This window comes from Carassius carassius, chromosome 45 (genome assembly GCF_963082965.1).
Source record: "Carassius carassius chromosome 45, fCarCar2.1, whole genome shotgun sequence".
NCBI lineage: Eukaryota > Metazoa > Chordata > Actinopteri > Cypriniformes > Cyprinidae > Carassius > Carassius carassius.
Window position 1 is genome coordinate 24240252 of NC_081799.1, and position 17293 is coordinate 24257544.

Here is a 17293-nt window from a genome sequence, read left to right on the forward strand (position 1 = left end):
TAAAAATAACTTCTATACTGGACTATGGACTATTATACACTACATATGAAGATGTGTATGTATATATATATATATATATATATGAAAATTCAGTTAGTCGGGAGAAATTCTAAATGCATTGCTGTACTGTTTCATCTTTATCTTGTCAGTGATGTCAGTTTGGTGGTGTTTATGCAGACACTGTTCTCTGGCCGTGATCAATGCTCTGGCCAACATCGCAGCAAACCTGCAGACAGAGCAGATGGTGGATGAGCTGCTGGTGAATCTGCTGGAGCTGTTTGTGCAGCTGGGGCTGGAGGGGAAGAGAGCCAGCGAAAGATCCAGTGAAAAGGGCCCGGCCCTCAAGGTACCCAACCTTCACATTATAGCCGTGTATTATTATTTCTCTACTTCATTGTAGGACCAGAATGCAATGTACAGCACATCTAGCATTCATCATATGGGACACTGTAAATGTTATAAGGATTAAAAAGGAATTAGAGAAATGTGGTGTGTTCTGCAAAAAGTTGCAACAGGAAGGATTGTTTGAATTCAGAGGAGATCAGTATATGTGTCAGTGCTGTAATAGGATATGCCACTTGCATGACATACCTAGCTAAAATGTGACCCTAGACCACAAATCCAGATATAAAGGTATTTTTTTTATTTTTTGAATAAATAACCTTTTTTTTATTGATGTATGGCTTGTTATGATAGTACAATATCTGGCCGAGATACAACTGTTTAAAAAAATCTAAATGTTGAGAAAATCGACTTTAAAGTTGTATAAAATAAAGTTCTTAGCAATGCATATTACTAATCAAATATTAAGTTTTGATATATTTACTGTAGGAGATTTACAAAATATCTTCACGGAACATGATCTTTACTTAATATCCTAATGATTTTTGGAATAAAAGAAAAATCTATCATTTTGACCCATACAGTGTATTTTTGGCTGTTGCTACAAATATACCTCAGAGACTCCGGTTTCTGTGCTCCAGGGTCACAAATGGAGTATTTGAGTAATGTAGTGTTTCTGCTTTTGAATGTGTTTTTCCTCAGGCGTCCAGCAGCGCTGGGAATTTAGGAGTTCTGATTCCTGTCATTGCTGTGGTAAGAGAATGGCATTTCTGCAAATGGGACACAAAAACTTTTCTAAATATTCGTTTCATGATATAGAAATTAATAATTAGGTGAATGAATAAAGATGAAACTTTTATAGTTACTGTTTTACTCTTTAACCAGCTTTTTTATTGAACCAAAAATCTATATGAATGAAAAAAAAAGTTTTGTCTGCTAAGTTAGTTTTTTACTGTGCCCCACATAAATTGTAATTTTATTACAAGGGCTACAAAAAACCAGTAATATTGTGAAATATTATTACAATTCATGTCTTCAATGCAAACAAGTGTTTCTTGTTACCTTTTTTCCTGTAACGATGTAGCAATTATCTGTTACTTTGTTTATGACTGTCATAAATTCAGCATTGTTATCATGGGAATAAATCACATTTGAAAATGTTGAAATTTAACATTTAAAAATATGAGTGCTTTACAGTATTTGTAATCAAATAAATGCAACCCAGATTTGGAAATGTTTAACGCTTAAGTAAAATATGCAAACTCTGTAAATAAAATTTTTTATACGCGTTATTTTACTCTCCAAATATAATAATTTTGGTTAAAACCCGAATGTGTCAAGCTGTTCATAATTTCATCTGTCTGTTTTTTTTATTTTATTGATTTATATAGCTGACCAAACGTTTGCCGCCCATAAAAGAGGCCAAACCGAGACTGCAGAAGCTGTTCAGAGATTTCTGGCTGTATTCAGTTGTGATGGGCTTCGCTGTCGAGGGCTCAGGTCAGATAATTGTCATTTATAAATCACTTATATAAGTCAACATATTTATAGCTGTTTATTTTCTTAAGATTGAACAACATGTATGATAAAAATTATTTTCTAGTTAAAAATACCTAATCGTAGTTATATATGACAGAAGGAAGCTCTGTAATAATTCTGCTACTATTTCTGTGTTAAAAATAACCCATAAGCCATCCAATTTGTAGGTCTGAATATTGATTGATTTGGTCATCTTCCACGTTCAGGTTTGTGGCCGGAGGAGTGGTACGAGGGAGTGTGTGAGATCGCAACCAAATCCCCGCTGCTGATGTTCCCAAGCGGAGAACCGCTGCGCTCTGAACTGCAGTATAACTCTGCCCTGAAGAACGACACGGCCACTTCAGTACGACTAAACCAGTCTGATTCTTGATTTCAAAGACGGATTGTTCCCTGCTTCACCAAATCAGACGCTTTTTCTTATAGAACTTTATACAACACCGAAAGTTTCAAAGCAGCTTCACAGTGATAAACAGGAAACTAAATTTGAGCAATTATGAAACAAACTATAAAGCAGCAATATGGAAGACAATAGTGTCATAAGCCTAAAGAGGCCCGTTCCCACCATCAAATAAAAAAATTAAAACTTTGACTTCTTATCTCACAACTCAGACTTACAATTCTGAGAATTGAGATATAAACGTTTCCCTCACAATGCTTTATTTATAGTTCATGATTTTGCATTGATTGCAGAATGTGTTGCAATTCTGATGTCTTTCCTCGAGTTTACATTTCGCAATTCTAGTTTTTAGGTTCCGCCATGGAATGAAAAATAATTTAATCTCACAATTTTGTCTTTTTTATAGCAATTGTGAGTTTATATCCCAAAATGTTCTTCTCAGAATTCTGAGTTTGTTTTAGGGCTGCCCTCTTATAGACAACTAAACATTAGTCTGCAAGAAGAGGCTTAGTTGTCTAAAATTGTATTGGTTGGTTAATTGCAAGGTCCTTGAGGTAATTGCAGTATTTGGGGTCAGAAATCCAAATATTAATTCCAAATGTTGGCCTATCATTCATTCTTCTCATTGAAACATGTAAGTAGTAGCACCTTTACACAGCACATATGGAAGCGATTACCATAGCATGCTACTTAATGACATGGCACGGCAAGACTCAGCGTAAAGGATACTTGCCTCCCAGACATAAGAAACAAATCTACAGAAAGCTTGAAATGTCTACCAACTCAAAGAGGAAACAAATACTCTCTGATTATATAATCGATATTAAAGGTGCATTTCTCTCTTTACTGCCGAGATCTCATCTTTTCAGCCAACACTGACATATTCATTAATATTTAAAATATCTTCTTGCTATTTTTCCCAACACATAGTCATTACTTTTGCGGTGCTTTGTGACATGCTTTATGTGTATGCGCTTGAGGACTAATTAGACTTTGTGTCCCTGGAGCACAAAAGCAGTCTTAAGTCTCTGGGGTATATTTGTAGCAATAGCCAAAAAACAAAAAAAAAACATTCTCTGGGTCAAAATTATCAAGTTTTCTTTTATGCCAAAAATCATTAGGATATTAAGTAAAGATCATGTTCCATGAAGATATTTTGTACTACAGTAAATATATCATAACTTAATTTATGATTAGTAATATGCATTGCTAAGAATTCAACAATCGCTTAAAAGCAATTTTCTCAATATTTAGATTTTCAAATAGTTGCATCTCAGACAAATATTGTCAGATTCTAATAAACCATACATCAATGGAAAACACTTAAGACTGGTTTTGTGGTCCAGCACTCACTATGGTTTAGTTCCCCGCCCCAGTATATATTTAGTTACTTTAATTTATTAAATATAAAAATTTAGTCCACTAGAAAAAATCTTTATTTGGGGGCAGCCCTGGTTCATGTTTCTCACTTGTGAGTTTATATGAGAAATCTGAGAGTTTTTTTATGAGGAAATCATAAAGTCACAAATAACTTTTTCTTTTTTTTCTGATATTGTGAGTGCGGACAAATTGCTAATGTTACTGATTATGAATGGTCTAGTCCAGCATGACGGCTGAAATTGACCCGTTTTTACCTGTGAACGGCACTGAATGTGTTGTGTTTCTAGGCTGAGCTGAATGATTTGAGAGGCACCATCATTAACCTGCTGGATCCTCCGCCGGAGGTGGCTGCGCTCATCAATAAACTGGACTTCGCCATGTCCAGCTACCTGCTGTCCGTCTACCGTCTGGAGTACATGAGGTGCGTGAGTAAATCCCGGTCTGTTTCACACAGGTGTATTTCTTTCCTTCAACATGACCACATGTGTCTTCTCAGGGTGTTACGCTCTCTGGATTCTGATCGGTTTCAAGTGATGTTTCGATATTTTGAGGACCGAGCGATCCAGAAGGATAAATCAGGTGGGCTACAACATTCATCTGTTTCTGGATGATTTAAGACAACTTCTGTTTCATGACCGTTTTTTTTAAATGAGCTGTTTTCACTAGCACTCCTATATATATTCTGAAGCGTGGCTTAATCATATATCATTCCCTGATTCATGTAACATTTATAATCTTAAAAACATGGTGAGAATGAATCAGGACAGGACATTCCTATTTTTCTCATTTCAGAAAACTTGCAATACGAAATCTGAATTCTTCATGTGCTGTGATTAATCACTTTGATGATATCTGTTAGTTAAAATGTGCCCTATTCAGCGATAGGGTCTTGTCTTAAGATTCAAGTTTAGCACATACTGTATGTAATCAATAAATGATTTTATTCGTCTCAGGAATGATGCAGTGTGTCATTGCGGTGGGTGACAAGGTCTTCGACGTATTTCTTCAGATGATGGCTGACAAGGTAAATGAAAAATCATGTGAATGGCTTTACAACTTCAGACGTGGACTATTGTAGTTGTCCTCTAATATTACACATCTCTTTCCTAGGAAAAGACTAAAGCTCATGAGGAGGAGTTAGAAAACCATGCTCAGTTCCTGTTGGTCAACTTCAACCACATTCACAAGAGAATCCGCAGAGTGGCGGACAAATATCTGTCAGGACTCGCTGAGACGTGGGTCCTTCTCTATTACAATCACAGGAAATGAATCAGTTACCTCACAAACAGTAGAGTACAGTGTGTTAGCTTGATTTCTGGTGTCTCTGTCTAGTTTTCCGCACTTGTTGTGGAGCGGTCGTGTCCTGAGGACCATGCTGGATATATTACAGACCCTGTCTCTTTCACTCAGCGCTGTAAGTGCTTCTTCCTTTGCTCAGATCAAGTATATATGTATCTCCTCGTGTGGAGATGTTACAGGAGATGTTTGTGACACATTATTGATTTTAAAATCTTGAAATGTTCTTCAGGACATCCACAAAGACCAGCCGTATTATGACATACCGGACACCCCGTATCGCATCACCGTGCCAGATACATACGAGGCCAGAGAGGTGCTTTAACTTGACATTTTTTCCCACTTACTAAAATCACTGGAATTTTATGTACTTAACAATTGTAATTTTTATATTATATTTTATATTAAATATTTGAATTTTTAGACTTGTATTAAATATGTTAAATGTTTTATTAAATATAATTATATATGTATGTATGTGTGTGTGTGTGTGTGTGTGTGTGTGTGTGTGTGTGTGTGTGTGTGTGTGTGTGTGTATATATAATAACAATATTATTTTAATAATAAAATAACGTTAAGATATATACATGTACATATAAATATATATATATATATATATATATATTTATATGTACATGTATATATCTTAATGTTATTTTTTTATAAATATATTTTTATATAATTTATATATATATATATATATGTATATGTATATGTATGTGTATATGTATGTAATATAATTTCGATATAATTGTGATGTATATTTGTATCACACATAATAGCAACACATATATATATTTATTAAAAAGCACGGTATTGCATATGTGTTAATGATATGTTCGGGATATGTCATGTGTAGAGCATAGTGAAAGACTTCGCTGCTCGCTGTGGAGAAATCTTAAAAGAGGCCATGAAATGGGCACCATCAGTCACCAAATCTCACCTACAGGTTTGGCCTGTCATGAAAAGCAATAGATATTTAACTTCACTATTATCCTCTGCAGTGATTTTCAACATCATCAGTGTATTTCCACAGGAGTACCTGAATAAGCACCAGAACTGGGTGTCGGGTCTGTCTCAGCACACGGGTCTAGCGATGGCCACTGAGAGCATCCTACACTTCGCTGGATATAATCGACAGAGCACCAGTCTGGGTGTAAGCTTCAGTTCCTGCTCAAGACAGATATTGACTAGTTTCTTAGTGATAATAAGCAATCAGGAAATTTTATGAAAGTATGTTCTTTGTCATTTCAGACCGGTGTTACTTTAGTATTTTTGAGATTTACAATTAAATTTGTGTTCATGTTTTGATTTTCATTTTGGTAAACATTTTATTAATCTTTTTTTCTGTTTATCTATATAGTTCATATCGTTTTTATTCATTTTTATTTCAGTCTTAGCTGTATTTTAGTAAGTCTAATTTAATTGAAAATTAGAAAATTTGACTTGGCAATTAGCTTAAAATACTATTTCAAATTTTCTCAATTTCATTCATATATATATATATATATATATATATATATATATATATATATATATATATATATATATATATATATATATATATATTAGTTGAAATATTTATTTAATTTTATTGGGTTATTTTTATTTGCAACTAGCTGAAATAAAAAAAGGTTAATTAATTGTAACATTTTTTGTTTTTTATTTTATTGTTTTTTTTCATCTTGCTGAAATAAATTTAGTTTTTGTAATATTTTATTTTATTTCGTTTATTTGTGACTAGTTAAATTTAAATGTTTAATGGTTTAAAAAAATTTTTTTTATTTTATTCTAGTTTTTTATTTTTTTATGGTTTTCGTTAATAATAATATCCCCGTTTCAGAGCACTCAGCTCACAGAGAGACCAGCATGTGTGAAGAAAGACTACTCCAACTTCATGGCCTCCCTCAACCTGAGAAACCGCTATGCTGGAGAGGTAATAAATAATGCACAATAAAGCAGAGGCTGCTGGCTATTTTATGAAAGAAGTCTTAACTCCTCGCGTGTCTCGTATGCAGGTGGCAGGGATGATCCATTTCTCTGAGGCCACGCGGAGCACGACTGATCTGAACAAGCTGATGATTCGTCAGATGAATGAAGCTCTGGACGGAGGCCAGCCGGAAGCCTTCACTGAAGCCATGTTCAAAATGACTGCGCTGCTCATCAGCTCTAAAGGCATGTTACTACATTAGCCAGAAGTAGATCTTCATAACCTTTAAATTGCAATAAAGACCAACTGCATAATAAAACACAAATCAAGTTAAATTTCACAGTATGTTGTTGTTTTTAATAGATAAGAGGATAAGAAGATCAGTAAGACCACGTGCAGTTATTAACAAAGTCATGATTTAATGTTGTGTTTATTGTGTAGAATGGGATCCTCAGCTGCTGCATCACCTGTGCTGGTCTCCATTAAAGATGTTCACTGAGAATGGCATGGAAACAGCTATTGCCTGCTGGGAATGGCTTCTGGCTGCGAGGACAGGCGTTGAAGTCCCTGTAAGATACACACATGTATAAGTAGAGCTGTTGTGATGCCATTATTTTGTCAATGCATATCAATACCAGTCATATCAATACATAAATCAGCTACAGCTGCCAAAAAAAAAAAAAAAATCATAATGAAACGAAAAATAGAACTTTATAATACTATTGTAATCATTCATATAATTTAATCTTATCACGTATAAGTACCTTTATGTATGAAAATAATAATATATTATAACAGTCATAAGCACACACACATTTTTTTTTATTGTTATGTGTTTGTTATTGTTATTGCATTGACACCTCAAAACATTTGCACATGTAAAAGTCTATGTGTAGTACACAGTACTCCTAAATATGACCCTGGAGCACAAAAGCAGTTTGAAGTCTCAGGGGTATATTTGTAGCAATAGCCAAAAATACATGGTAGAGGTCAAAATTATTGTTTGTGCCAAAAATCATTAGGATATTAAGTAAAGATCATGTTCCATGAAGATATTTTGTAAATTTCCTACCGTAAATATAACAAAACTTAATTTTTTTTATTAGTAATATGCATTGCTAAGAATTCATTCGGACAACTTGATAAGATGATTTTCTCAATATTTAGATTTTTTTGCACCCTCAGATTCCAGATTATCAAATAATTGTATCTCAGCCAAATATTTTCAGATCCTAACAAACCATACATCAATGGAAAGATCCTTTGTTCAGCATTCATGAAAGAATTAACCCTTATGACTGGTTTTGTGGTCCAGGGTCACAAATCGGTGCTATTATATTAGCTATGCAGGCTTTCCAATGCTTCTCCTCCTCTGTTCTGGGGTCAGTTCATGCGGGAGATGGCAGGAGCGTGGCAGATGACCGTCGAGCTGAAGATGGGGCTGTTCTCTGATGCCCAGCTGGAGGCGGATCCTCTGGCGGCCTCCGAGGAAAGCCAGCCCGTCCCCTGTCCGCCCGACGTCATGCCCCACTACACCTGGATCGAGGTTACTTCCTGTTACCCTGTTTATCCATCCAAGCTCATGAGCATTTTCATAGCTGTGGATTTACCCATTCGAAAACTCCTTATGATACACCTCTCAAATAGACTTCTTGTGATGAAATCTCCCTCACCTTTATTTGGATGAGGGTCGTTCTTGTGTATTTGCATCTGTAAAAATGCTCTGTTTTAGCAATTAGGTTGAATTTATTGCAATGCATTTTTTTTGTTTTCCAAAATGGCATTTCATCCTAAGTTAGTTGTCTTTCTTTTCCTTTTGTCTAGTTTCTGGTCCAGCGCTTTGAGATCGCCAAGTACAGCAGTGTGGATCAGGTGGAGATTTTTAGCAGTCTTCTGCAGAGGTCTCTGTCTCTCAATGTTGGCGGCCCAAAAAGCAGCCTGAACCGCCACGTGGCGGCCATTGGACCGCGCTTCAGGTTAGCAAGAAGGCTGCTTTGTGAAAAATAGCTTTTAAATAAAGATAATTGAAGTAAGTTTTACTAAAAATCCTGCTTAAAAATTCACATTTGATTCAAATCAAATGGGTAAACGAAGGAAAATAATTGACCAACCACTTAAACTGTCAAGATAAGAAAGCAATATAAAAATGTATTTTACATAAGAATAATTAAGATCTATTTTAGGGTGATTTTTTAAATATATTTTTAATTCATCAAAAATTTCATTGTTTACACAAATGTGTTACTTGCCATTTCTTATTATTTGTGAAATTTAGTAGCACTTTCTGAAAATTGATTCAAATTCAATCCCACAATTTCTTTTAATTGTAGTTAATTACAGTTTTGTGGTTGACACCACTGTTATTGTACTATCAACGAGATTTTATATTTATATATATCCCTCTTCACCGAAGCCAAAGCCGTCAGGAGCGCAGTTTTTAAAGATAAAAACTTTAGCTCAACTGAGAGCAAGGGTTCGAAGGGAGCCCTCTGCAGTGCCGATAGAACCACTGCGAGGTCCCAAGAGGGGACTTGCTGAAGGCGAGGCGGATTGAGCCTCCTTGCTCCTCTCAGGAACCTGATGATCAGATCGTGCCTCCCCAGAGACTTACCTTCAACAGGGTCATGGTGAGCCGAAATGGCGGCCACATAGACCTTGAGGGTGGAAGGAGACAGCCTTCGTTCCAACCCCTCCTGAAGAAAGGAAAGCACTGACCCAATCGGACATTTCCAGGGGGTCCTCACGCCGTGAAGAACACCAAGTGACGAAGAGGTTCCACTTCAAAGCATAGGCGTGTGTGGTGGACATGGCTCTAGCTGAAGTGATGGTAGCTACCACCTGTGGTGGCAAGGTACCTAAACCTTCCGTGACCCGTCCAGGACCCACACATGTAGGTTCCACAGATCGGGGCGTGGGTGCTAGAGGGTGCCCCGTCTCTCTCTGAGAAAGAAGGTCGTTCCTCAGAGGAATTGGCCAGGGAGGGGCTGTCGCGAGGAGTACAAGTTCGGGGAACCATGTCCAAAAGTTCGGGGAGTACAAGTTCGGGGAACCATGGCCAAAAAGGCACAACCATGAGGACCTGCTCTTTCAGAGGTTTTGAAGTGCTCAGGGGAACGCAGGAGCTGTCAAAGGAAACCCAAACGAACCGCTGAATCATGCAGTCACACCAACACCAGTGACTCTTGCTTGTAGCACTCCGGTGAAAGCAGCACACGATGTGCTCGGCTCCGAAGCGAAAGCTTGAATGCGAGTTGCTCGCGTTTGCACTTTTATACCCGCTCTGCGGGGCGGAGCTCGCAATGCAAATCCAGCAGACCAAGGTACTTTGTGTACCATTGGTTCGTTTTGTACCACTCGAAGGTGATTGGACTCTCGGGCGAGATCCCATTCGTAACGTCGAACGTGACCGACTGAAAGGGAACTAGCTGTATCAAATACATTTGTTTATATTTTATTTTATTTCATTTAATGTTTAGTTTAGTTTTATTAAGTATCTTTTATGGGTTTAATTTTAATTTTACATTCGGTTAAAGCTGCAGACCGTAACTTTTGGCAGGTTAATAAACAGACCTGCATGCGTCTTTTGGAAGATTGTAGCCGGATCTACTTCTCTCTGTTCATGTCTATGACGAATCACGCAGGTACTGATCTACTCCACAGCAGTACCAGTCTAAAATAGTCCGAATATAAACACTTATTATACAACCCGAATTCCGGAAAAGTTGGGACGTTTTTTAAATTTTAATAAAATGAAAACTAAAGGAATTTCAAATCACATGAGCCAATATTTTATTCACAATAGAACATAGATAACATAGCAAATGTTTAAACTGAGAAATTTTACACTTTTATCCACTTAATTAGCTCATTTAAAATTTAATGCCTGCTACAGGTCTCAAAAAAGTTGGCACGGGGCAACAAATGGCTAAAAAAGCAAGCAGTTTTGAAAAGATTCAGCTGGGAGAACATCTAGTGATTAATTAAGTTAATTGATATCAGGTCTGTAACATGATTAGCTATAAAAGCTTTGTCTTAGAGAAGCAGAGTCTCTCAGAAGTAAAGATGGGCAGAGGCTCTCCAATCTTTGAAAGACTGCGTAAAAAAATTGTGGAAAACTTTAAAAACAATGTTCCTCAACGTCAAATTGCAAAGGCTTTGCAAATCTCATCATCTACAGTGCATAACATCATCAAAAGATTCAGAGAAACTGGAGAAATCTCTGTGCGTAAGGGACAAGGCCGGAGACCTTTATTGGATGCCCGTGGTCTTCGGGCTCTCAGACGACACTGCATCACTCATCGGCATGATTGTGTCAATGACATTACTAAATGGGCCCAGGAATACTTTCAGAAACCACTGTCGGTAAACACAATCCGCCGTGCCATCAGCAGATGCCAACTAAAGCTCTATCATGCAAAAAGGAAGCCATATGTGAACATGGTCCAGAAGCGCTGTCGTGTCCTGTGGGTCAAGGCTCATTTAAAATGGACTATTTCAAAGTGGAATAGTGTTTTGTGGTCAGACGAGTCCAAATTTGACATTCTTGTTGGAAATCACGGACGCCGTGTCCTCCGGGCTAAAGAGGAGGGAGACCTTCCAGCATGTTATCAGCGTTCAGTTCAAAAGCCAGCATCTCTGATGGTATGGGGGTGCATAAGTGCATACGGTATGGGCAGCTTGCATGTTTTGGAAGGCTCTGTGAATGCTGAAAGGTATATAAAGGTTTTAGAGCAACATATGCTTCCCTCCAAACAACGTCTATTTCAGGGAAGGCCTTGTTTATTTCAGCAGGACAATGCAAAACCACATACTGCAGCTAAACAACAGCATGGCTTCGTCGTAGAAGAGTCCGGGTGCTAACCTGGCCTGCCTGCAGTCCAGATCTTTCACCTATAGAGAACATTTGGCGCATCATTAAACGAAAAATACGTCAAAGACGACCACGAACTCTTCAGCAGCTGGAAATCTATATAAGGCAAGAATGGGACCAAATTCCAACATCAAAACTCCAGCAACTCATAGCCTCAATGCCCAGACGTCTTCAAACTGTTTTGAAAAGAAAAGGAGATGCTACACCATGGTAAACATGCCCCATCCCAACTATTTTGAGACCTGTAGCAGAAATCAAAATTGAAATGAGCTCATTTTGTGCATAAAATTGTAAACTTTCTCAGTTTAAACATTTGCTATGTTATCTATGTTCTATTGTGAATAAAATATTGGCTCATGTGATTTGAAAGTCTTTTAGTTTTCATTTTATTCAAATTTAAAAAACGTCCCAACTTTTCCGGAATTCGGGTTGTAGGTAGCCTATACCATTGTAATTTGGCTTCATGCTATACTCGCTTATTATGTAAATTCTGAACACAAAAAAGTCACAGACTGCAGCTTTCACTATAAATCCCTGGTTGACTCCGTGAAGAAAACCATTGTTTTAAAACGTTTCTCTGCACTCAGGTTGTTGACGCTTGGACTTGCCCTCCTGCATTCTGATGTAGTGACCAACGCCACCATCCGTAATGTCCTACGTGAAAAGATTTACTCCACCGCCTTCGATTATTTCAGGTACTGCATAGAAAATGTTAGATTTTTTGCTATGACAATCAAATTATTCAGTTTTAGTTGAGATATCTATTAAAGACAGGTATCTGATTGCATGTGTCCTTAGTAAATGAAATGAATCATCATTATTTCTATCTGGTTTGTTTGTTTTTTTGTCTCAGCGTGGCATCAAAGTTCCCCACACAGGGAGACAAGCGTCTGCGCGAGGACATCAGCATCATGACCCGCTTCTACGCCAGCATCCTCTCCGATAAGAAGTACCTAGCTGCTAGTCAGCTCGTGCCACCTGGTGAGCTTGGCGCCAATCCCTCTCAAAGCTCCCTAACCGCCGGGATTTTCGGATCGCTTATCGTTTCCAGCACTTCTCCGATATCGTTATTAAGTAAGCCTCTCTTGCTACGACTGTGCAACTACAGTGCAGCAGGAGCATGTTTTGAAAGCATGTTTCCGCAAATTTGAAGCCTGTACTAAAAATGCACGGCAATCATCCGGACGGCCATATTTATCAATTTGTCACCAAGCACAAATTGACAAATACGTCCGTCCCGTCTCTCTCCGCCTGAAACGCCACCATCAATCTCTATCCATTGTAGAAAACATGATCTCATCCGAACATTAGCGCTCTCTAATGTAAAATGCATGATCATTTCAATATCAGAGAACTAATTGAGACTCCATTCGTCCCTTAAAGCCTCTCCTACATCGCACACAAATCAGTTGCTTGGCTTGGTATTTACTCCTCGAATGTAGAGTTTGCAGGCTTCTCTTCCTCGGACGCTGTGTGTAAATAATTCATTAAAACTAATGGAAAAGGGAAGGAGAAAAGGTGCTGGAATGATGGAACAAAATGGTAAAAGGAGAGAGTTGGAAATAACATTAAGTTATGTGAGGAACCTACTCGGGAACATGTCCAGGTCATACTTCACTCCTAAATCACAAGAAATAGATATGAAAATATATGCTTTTGTTTATTCATAGGGGAAATTGAAAGCTATTTTAGGACCTTTTTGTGAAATTTTTTTATGCATTTATAAATATGTATGTATTTACATTTCTTTATATAGAGAGAGACAGTGGATATATAATTTTATATATTTTTGCACAAAAATAAATTAATAGTCTTTTTATTATTATGATTATTATTTTTGGGCTGTTTTTTCATCACCATTATTTACATTTTCAAAAAATCATTTAATTTCAGTTCATTTCAATTTATTGTTTTATGTGCAATACATATTTTACAAAAATAATACATTATATTTAATGAGGTATAGATAAAGAAATTTTACATTTTCTATTTTATACACATATAAACATATTTTTCCCCTGACAACAGTGTCTAAAAATTTATGAAATTCATTTCAGTTAATTACTTTGTGCACATAATATAAAATGCATAACGCAAAGTAATATATATTATAGTTGTTTTATACACACACTCTTATATATCACACTCTTCATGAGATTCACTCTAATAGTGTAGGTACCAGAGAGAAGAGAATAAAATTCAGCAAAACCCTTTGTGTAACAGCGTTTCCTCTCACAGACAACCAGGATCCGTCCATGAACAGTTTGTCGGTGATGAACGCCACCGACCCGAGGAACAACATGGACATGACCATGGGTTCCCGTCAGCAGAGCGCCCAGGGCTGGATCAACACCTACCCTCTGTCCAGCGGGATGTCCACCACCTCCAAGAAATCAGGTATCACCCAAACACACACCAGCCGATTGACCCCGATTGGTTTTATGGTTTAATCTGTTTAGCCAATGTGCATCTGCTAATGCAGTGATAGCGCTGCATCAGCCGAGCGATGAACGCTTTCTGAACTACTGTTGTGTCACTGGTGGCTTGTTTTTAGAGCAACTTACTCTGAGTGCTGCATTTTAAAGAGGTAAAATATCGCAAGAACACCCAAACGCATCCTATGTGAGGAATCCAAAAACCAACCAAATTAAAGTTTAAAGAAACAGTTAATTACTAGCACATAGTGCTTAATGTAAAGTTGCTTCTGCACTTTTGTTCTAGTCTAATCTATAATCAACTGAGATTAAGTACCCTTCATCCCCCTGATTAATTTAAAAAAAAAAAAATGTTATATTGATTTATTTAAATATTTTATTATATATACAGGGAGAGAGAGAGATATTCATTAATAAAAGTAGTTAGTATAATTAAAACCCTTAACTCCAATAACTAAAATCTGTCAGGGTTTTAACTTATTACCAGTCAAGTTTTATCATTTATCAGTTAAAAAGGTTGTAAGTCACAGTGAGGGTTATTATATTTTATTATATTTAATTAAATATTTTTTTACTTGGAATAAAATAAACGTAAATAAAAACAAAATAAAATATTTAAAAAAAAAACAAGCTTATTTCATTTAAGCTCATTGCCAAGGCAATATTTATTTTATTTAGTTCATGTACTAAATATTATGTACTAAACTACAAAAAAAAACTGTAATGACAAAAATTATACAAATGACAAAAACAGTCGTTTTTATTAAAATTCTAATTAGATTTAAAATGAAAATGGAAAAACACAAATGTAAAAACAATTTCAAAGTGTTAATTAAAACTATAATTTGATAGTTCGGCTTGTTACCCAGCTAGAGCAGTTAAATTATTACAGAAGCATTTTTATAAGTGTCTCACAGTTGTCTCATGTTTAGTCTTCATGCAGCTGTTACTATGTCTTCTGTTGTTTTCTCTCACTATAGGCATGTCCAAAAAGAGCAACAGAGGCACCCAGCTGCACAAGTACTACATGAAGCGCAGGACGTTACTCTTGGCCTTACTGGTAGGGAGGTTTTTCCCCAGCTTGGTTCTTAAATCAATACTCTCCTGTGTCTTGAGCGTCTCTGTGCTTTCTTAACAGGCCAGTGAGATCGAGCGACTGACCACTTGGTACAACCCGCTATCAACACAGGAGCTGGTCATTGCCACAGAGCAGTCGGTAGAGACCAGCATCTCCAACTGGAGATCCAAATACATCAACCTGAGTGAGAAACAGTGGAAGGACAACGTCAACTTGGCCTGGAGTATCGCTCCGTATCTGGCCATGCAGCTTCCAGCAAGGTACACCACCCACGAGACTCTTCTCTGTTTCAGACTGTAGTGACCTGTCCACCCTTTAGTCATTTGTCAGAATGCAGTCCCAGAATCCTCTGTTTCGAGTTAACTCCTCTGACTATTGGAGCTTATTTGAGTTGAAGTATTTTAGGATTTTTTTTCCCAGTAACATTGACAATGATGCATAATTTCCCTAATAAAACTCTTACTGTGATTTGGAAAGATTATATTTATATTATATTATATTACATTGTTACATTATATTATATTTAGTGCTGTCAAACGATTAATCGCAATTTAATCGTGTCCAAAATAAAAGTTTTCGTTTGCATAATGAATGTGTGTGTACTGTGTATATTAATTCTGTATATGTAAATACACACAAACAGTATATATTTTGAAAATATTTCCATTAATATAATTAATGTAATATATAAATATTTTTAATGTATAAACATAACATATTTTTCTTAAATATATACACGAATGTGCATGTATTAATATATACACAATATATATATACACACACAATACACACATTTCGGATGTGATTAATCATTGGACAGCATTAATTATATTATATTATATTATATAATACAAAAAAGCATTCACATTTTTAAACATCAAGAAATTGTAAAAAAAAAAAAAAAAAAAAAAATGGTTTAAAAAGTTTTCCCCCCAAATAAAGTTTTGTTTTATTTTGTTATTATTCAAAAGTGCAGTTTTTTTATGTGAAAAAAAAGACTTTTTACATTTTTTTTACTCTATTGAGTTAAAGATGTCTATAGCCAAATAAAATCTGGAATCATTATTTGCAATATCATGTTATGAATGCAATGCGTTAAACGTATTTTAAATGGATGACAATTTTAGTTAAATTATATTATTTTGTTTTATAAAATATTTTACTGATATTTTTACACACAAAAATTTAAAAAAAAAATAATTAATCATCTTTCCACTCAAAGATAAAGACTCCAATCGTATCAATAAAATCTGGAATGATAATCATTGAAATATTATGCTATTGGAAATGTAACCCAATATTCCTGATTAAAAATGGACTGTATTATGTGTGTGTTTACTAATGCATTTTTTCCTATTAGAGTGCAGCACCAGTTGATCAGAAAAATGAGGTTTCAGTCCAGTTTTAAGGTTTTGATGTCACTGTATGACCTCTTTTCTTGCTTTGTAGGTTCAAAAATGCAGATGCCATTGTTGCTGAAGTGACCCGTCTGGTTCGTCTGGATCCTGGTGCTGTCAGCGATGTGCCGGAGGCAGTGAAGGTTAAAGTCACTTTAGGACATTATGTACCACTATGTGCTAAAAATCCCTCTCAATCACTGTGTTTACATGGGCATTAGTAATCTACTTATTTATCATATTCGGAATAAGACAATATTATGATTAAGGTGTTTGCATGAGTTGCTTTTAGAATATTCCTTTCATGTTCCCATTTTACATGTTATAGCACATGCAGTTTTAGGAGTAATTTACTGAAAGCATGTAAACGTTCTCACTGTTGCATGTGTTTTCCTCTTAGTTCCTGGTGACGTGGCACACCATTGATGCTGATTGTCCAGAGCTGAGCCACATCCTGTGCTGGGCTCCTGCAGATCCTCCCACCGGCCTCTCGTACTTCTCCAGCATGTACCCTCCTCATCCGCTCACCGCTCAGTATGGAGTCAAAGTCCTGCGCTCCTTCCCTCCTGTACGTACCAGCAGGGCGGCGCTACAGTCTTTGTCTTTTCCACCTTACTCCCTCCCTCCGA

At 36.5% G+C, this 17293-nt stretch overlaps 1 protein-coding gene across 1 annotated transcript in view; it reads left to right on the forward strand.

Moving 5' to 3' along the window:
- LOC132126962 (phosphatidylinositol 4-kinase alpha-like) overlaps positions 1 to 17293 on the forward strand; it is a 39876-nt gene that overhangs the window by 12108 nt on the left and 10475 nt on the right. The window contains exons 18-41 of the mRNA XM_059538584.1: positions 178 to 346; positions 1045 to 1095; positions 1734 to 1842; positions 2088 to 2224; positions 3946 to 4079; positions 4155 to 4237; positions 4612 to 4682; positions 4769 to 4893; positions 4991 to 5072; positions 5187 to 5270; positions 5814 to 5903; positions 5991 to 6110; positions 6798 to 6890; positions 6973 to 7129; positions 7326 to 7453; positions 8272 to 8430; positions 8709 to 8860; positions 12342 to 12449; positions 12608 to 12735; positions 13993 to 14151; positions 15170 to 15249; positions 15328 to 15527; positions 16717 to 16807; positions 17065 to 17232. Of these exons, the coding sequence (XP_059394567.1) occupies positions 178 to 346; positions 1045 to 1095; positions 1734 to 1842; positions 2088 to 2224; positions 3946 to 4079; positions 4155 to 4237; positions 4612 to 4682; positions 4769 to 4893; positions 4991 to 5072; positions 5187 to 5270; positions 5814 to 5903; positions 5991 to 6110; positions 6798 to 6890; positions 6973 to 7129; positions 7326 to 7453; positions 8272 to 8430; positions 8709 to 8860; positions 12342 to 12449; positions 12608 to 12735; positions 13993 to 14151; positions 15170 to 15249; positions 15328 to 15527; positions 16717 to 16807; positions 17065 to 17232 (2878 nt within the window). The remainder of the gene's footprint in view (positions 1 to 177; positions 347 to 1044; positions 1096 to 1733; positions 1843 to 2087; positions 2225 to 3945; positions 4080 to 4154; positions 4238 to 4611; positions 4683 to 4768; positions 4894 to 4990; positions 5073 to 5186; positions 5271 to 5813; positions 5904 to 5990; positions 6111 to 6797; positions 6891 to 6972; positions 7130 to 7325; positions 7454 to 8271; positions 8431 to 8708; positions 8861 to 12341; positions 12450 to 12607; positions 12736 to 13992; positions 14152 to 15169; positions 15250 to 15327; positions 15528 to 16716; positions 16808 to 17064; positions 17233 to 17293) is intronic.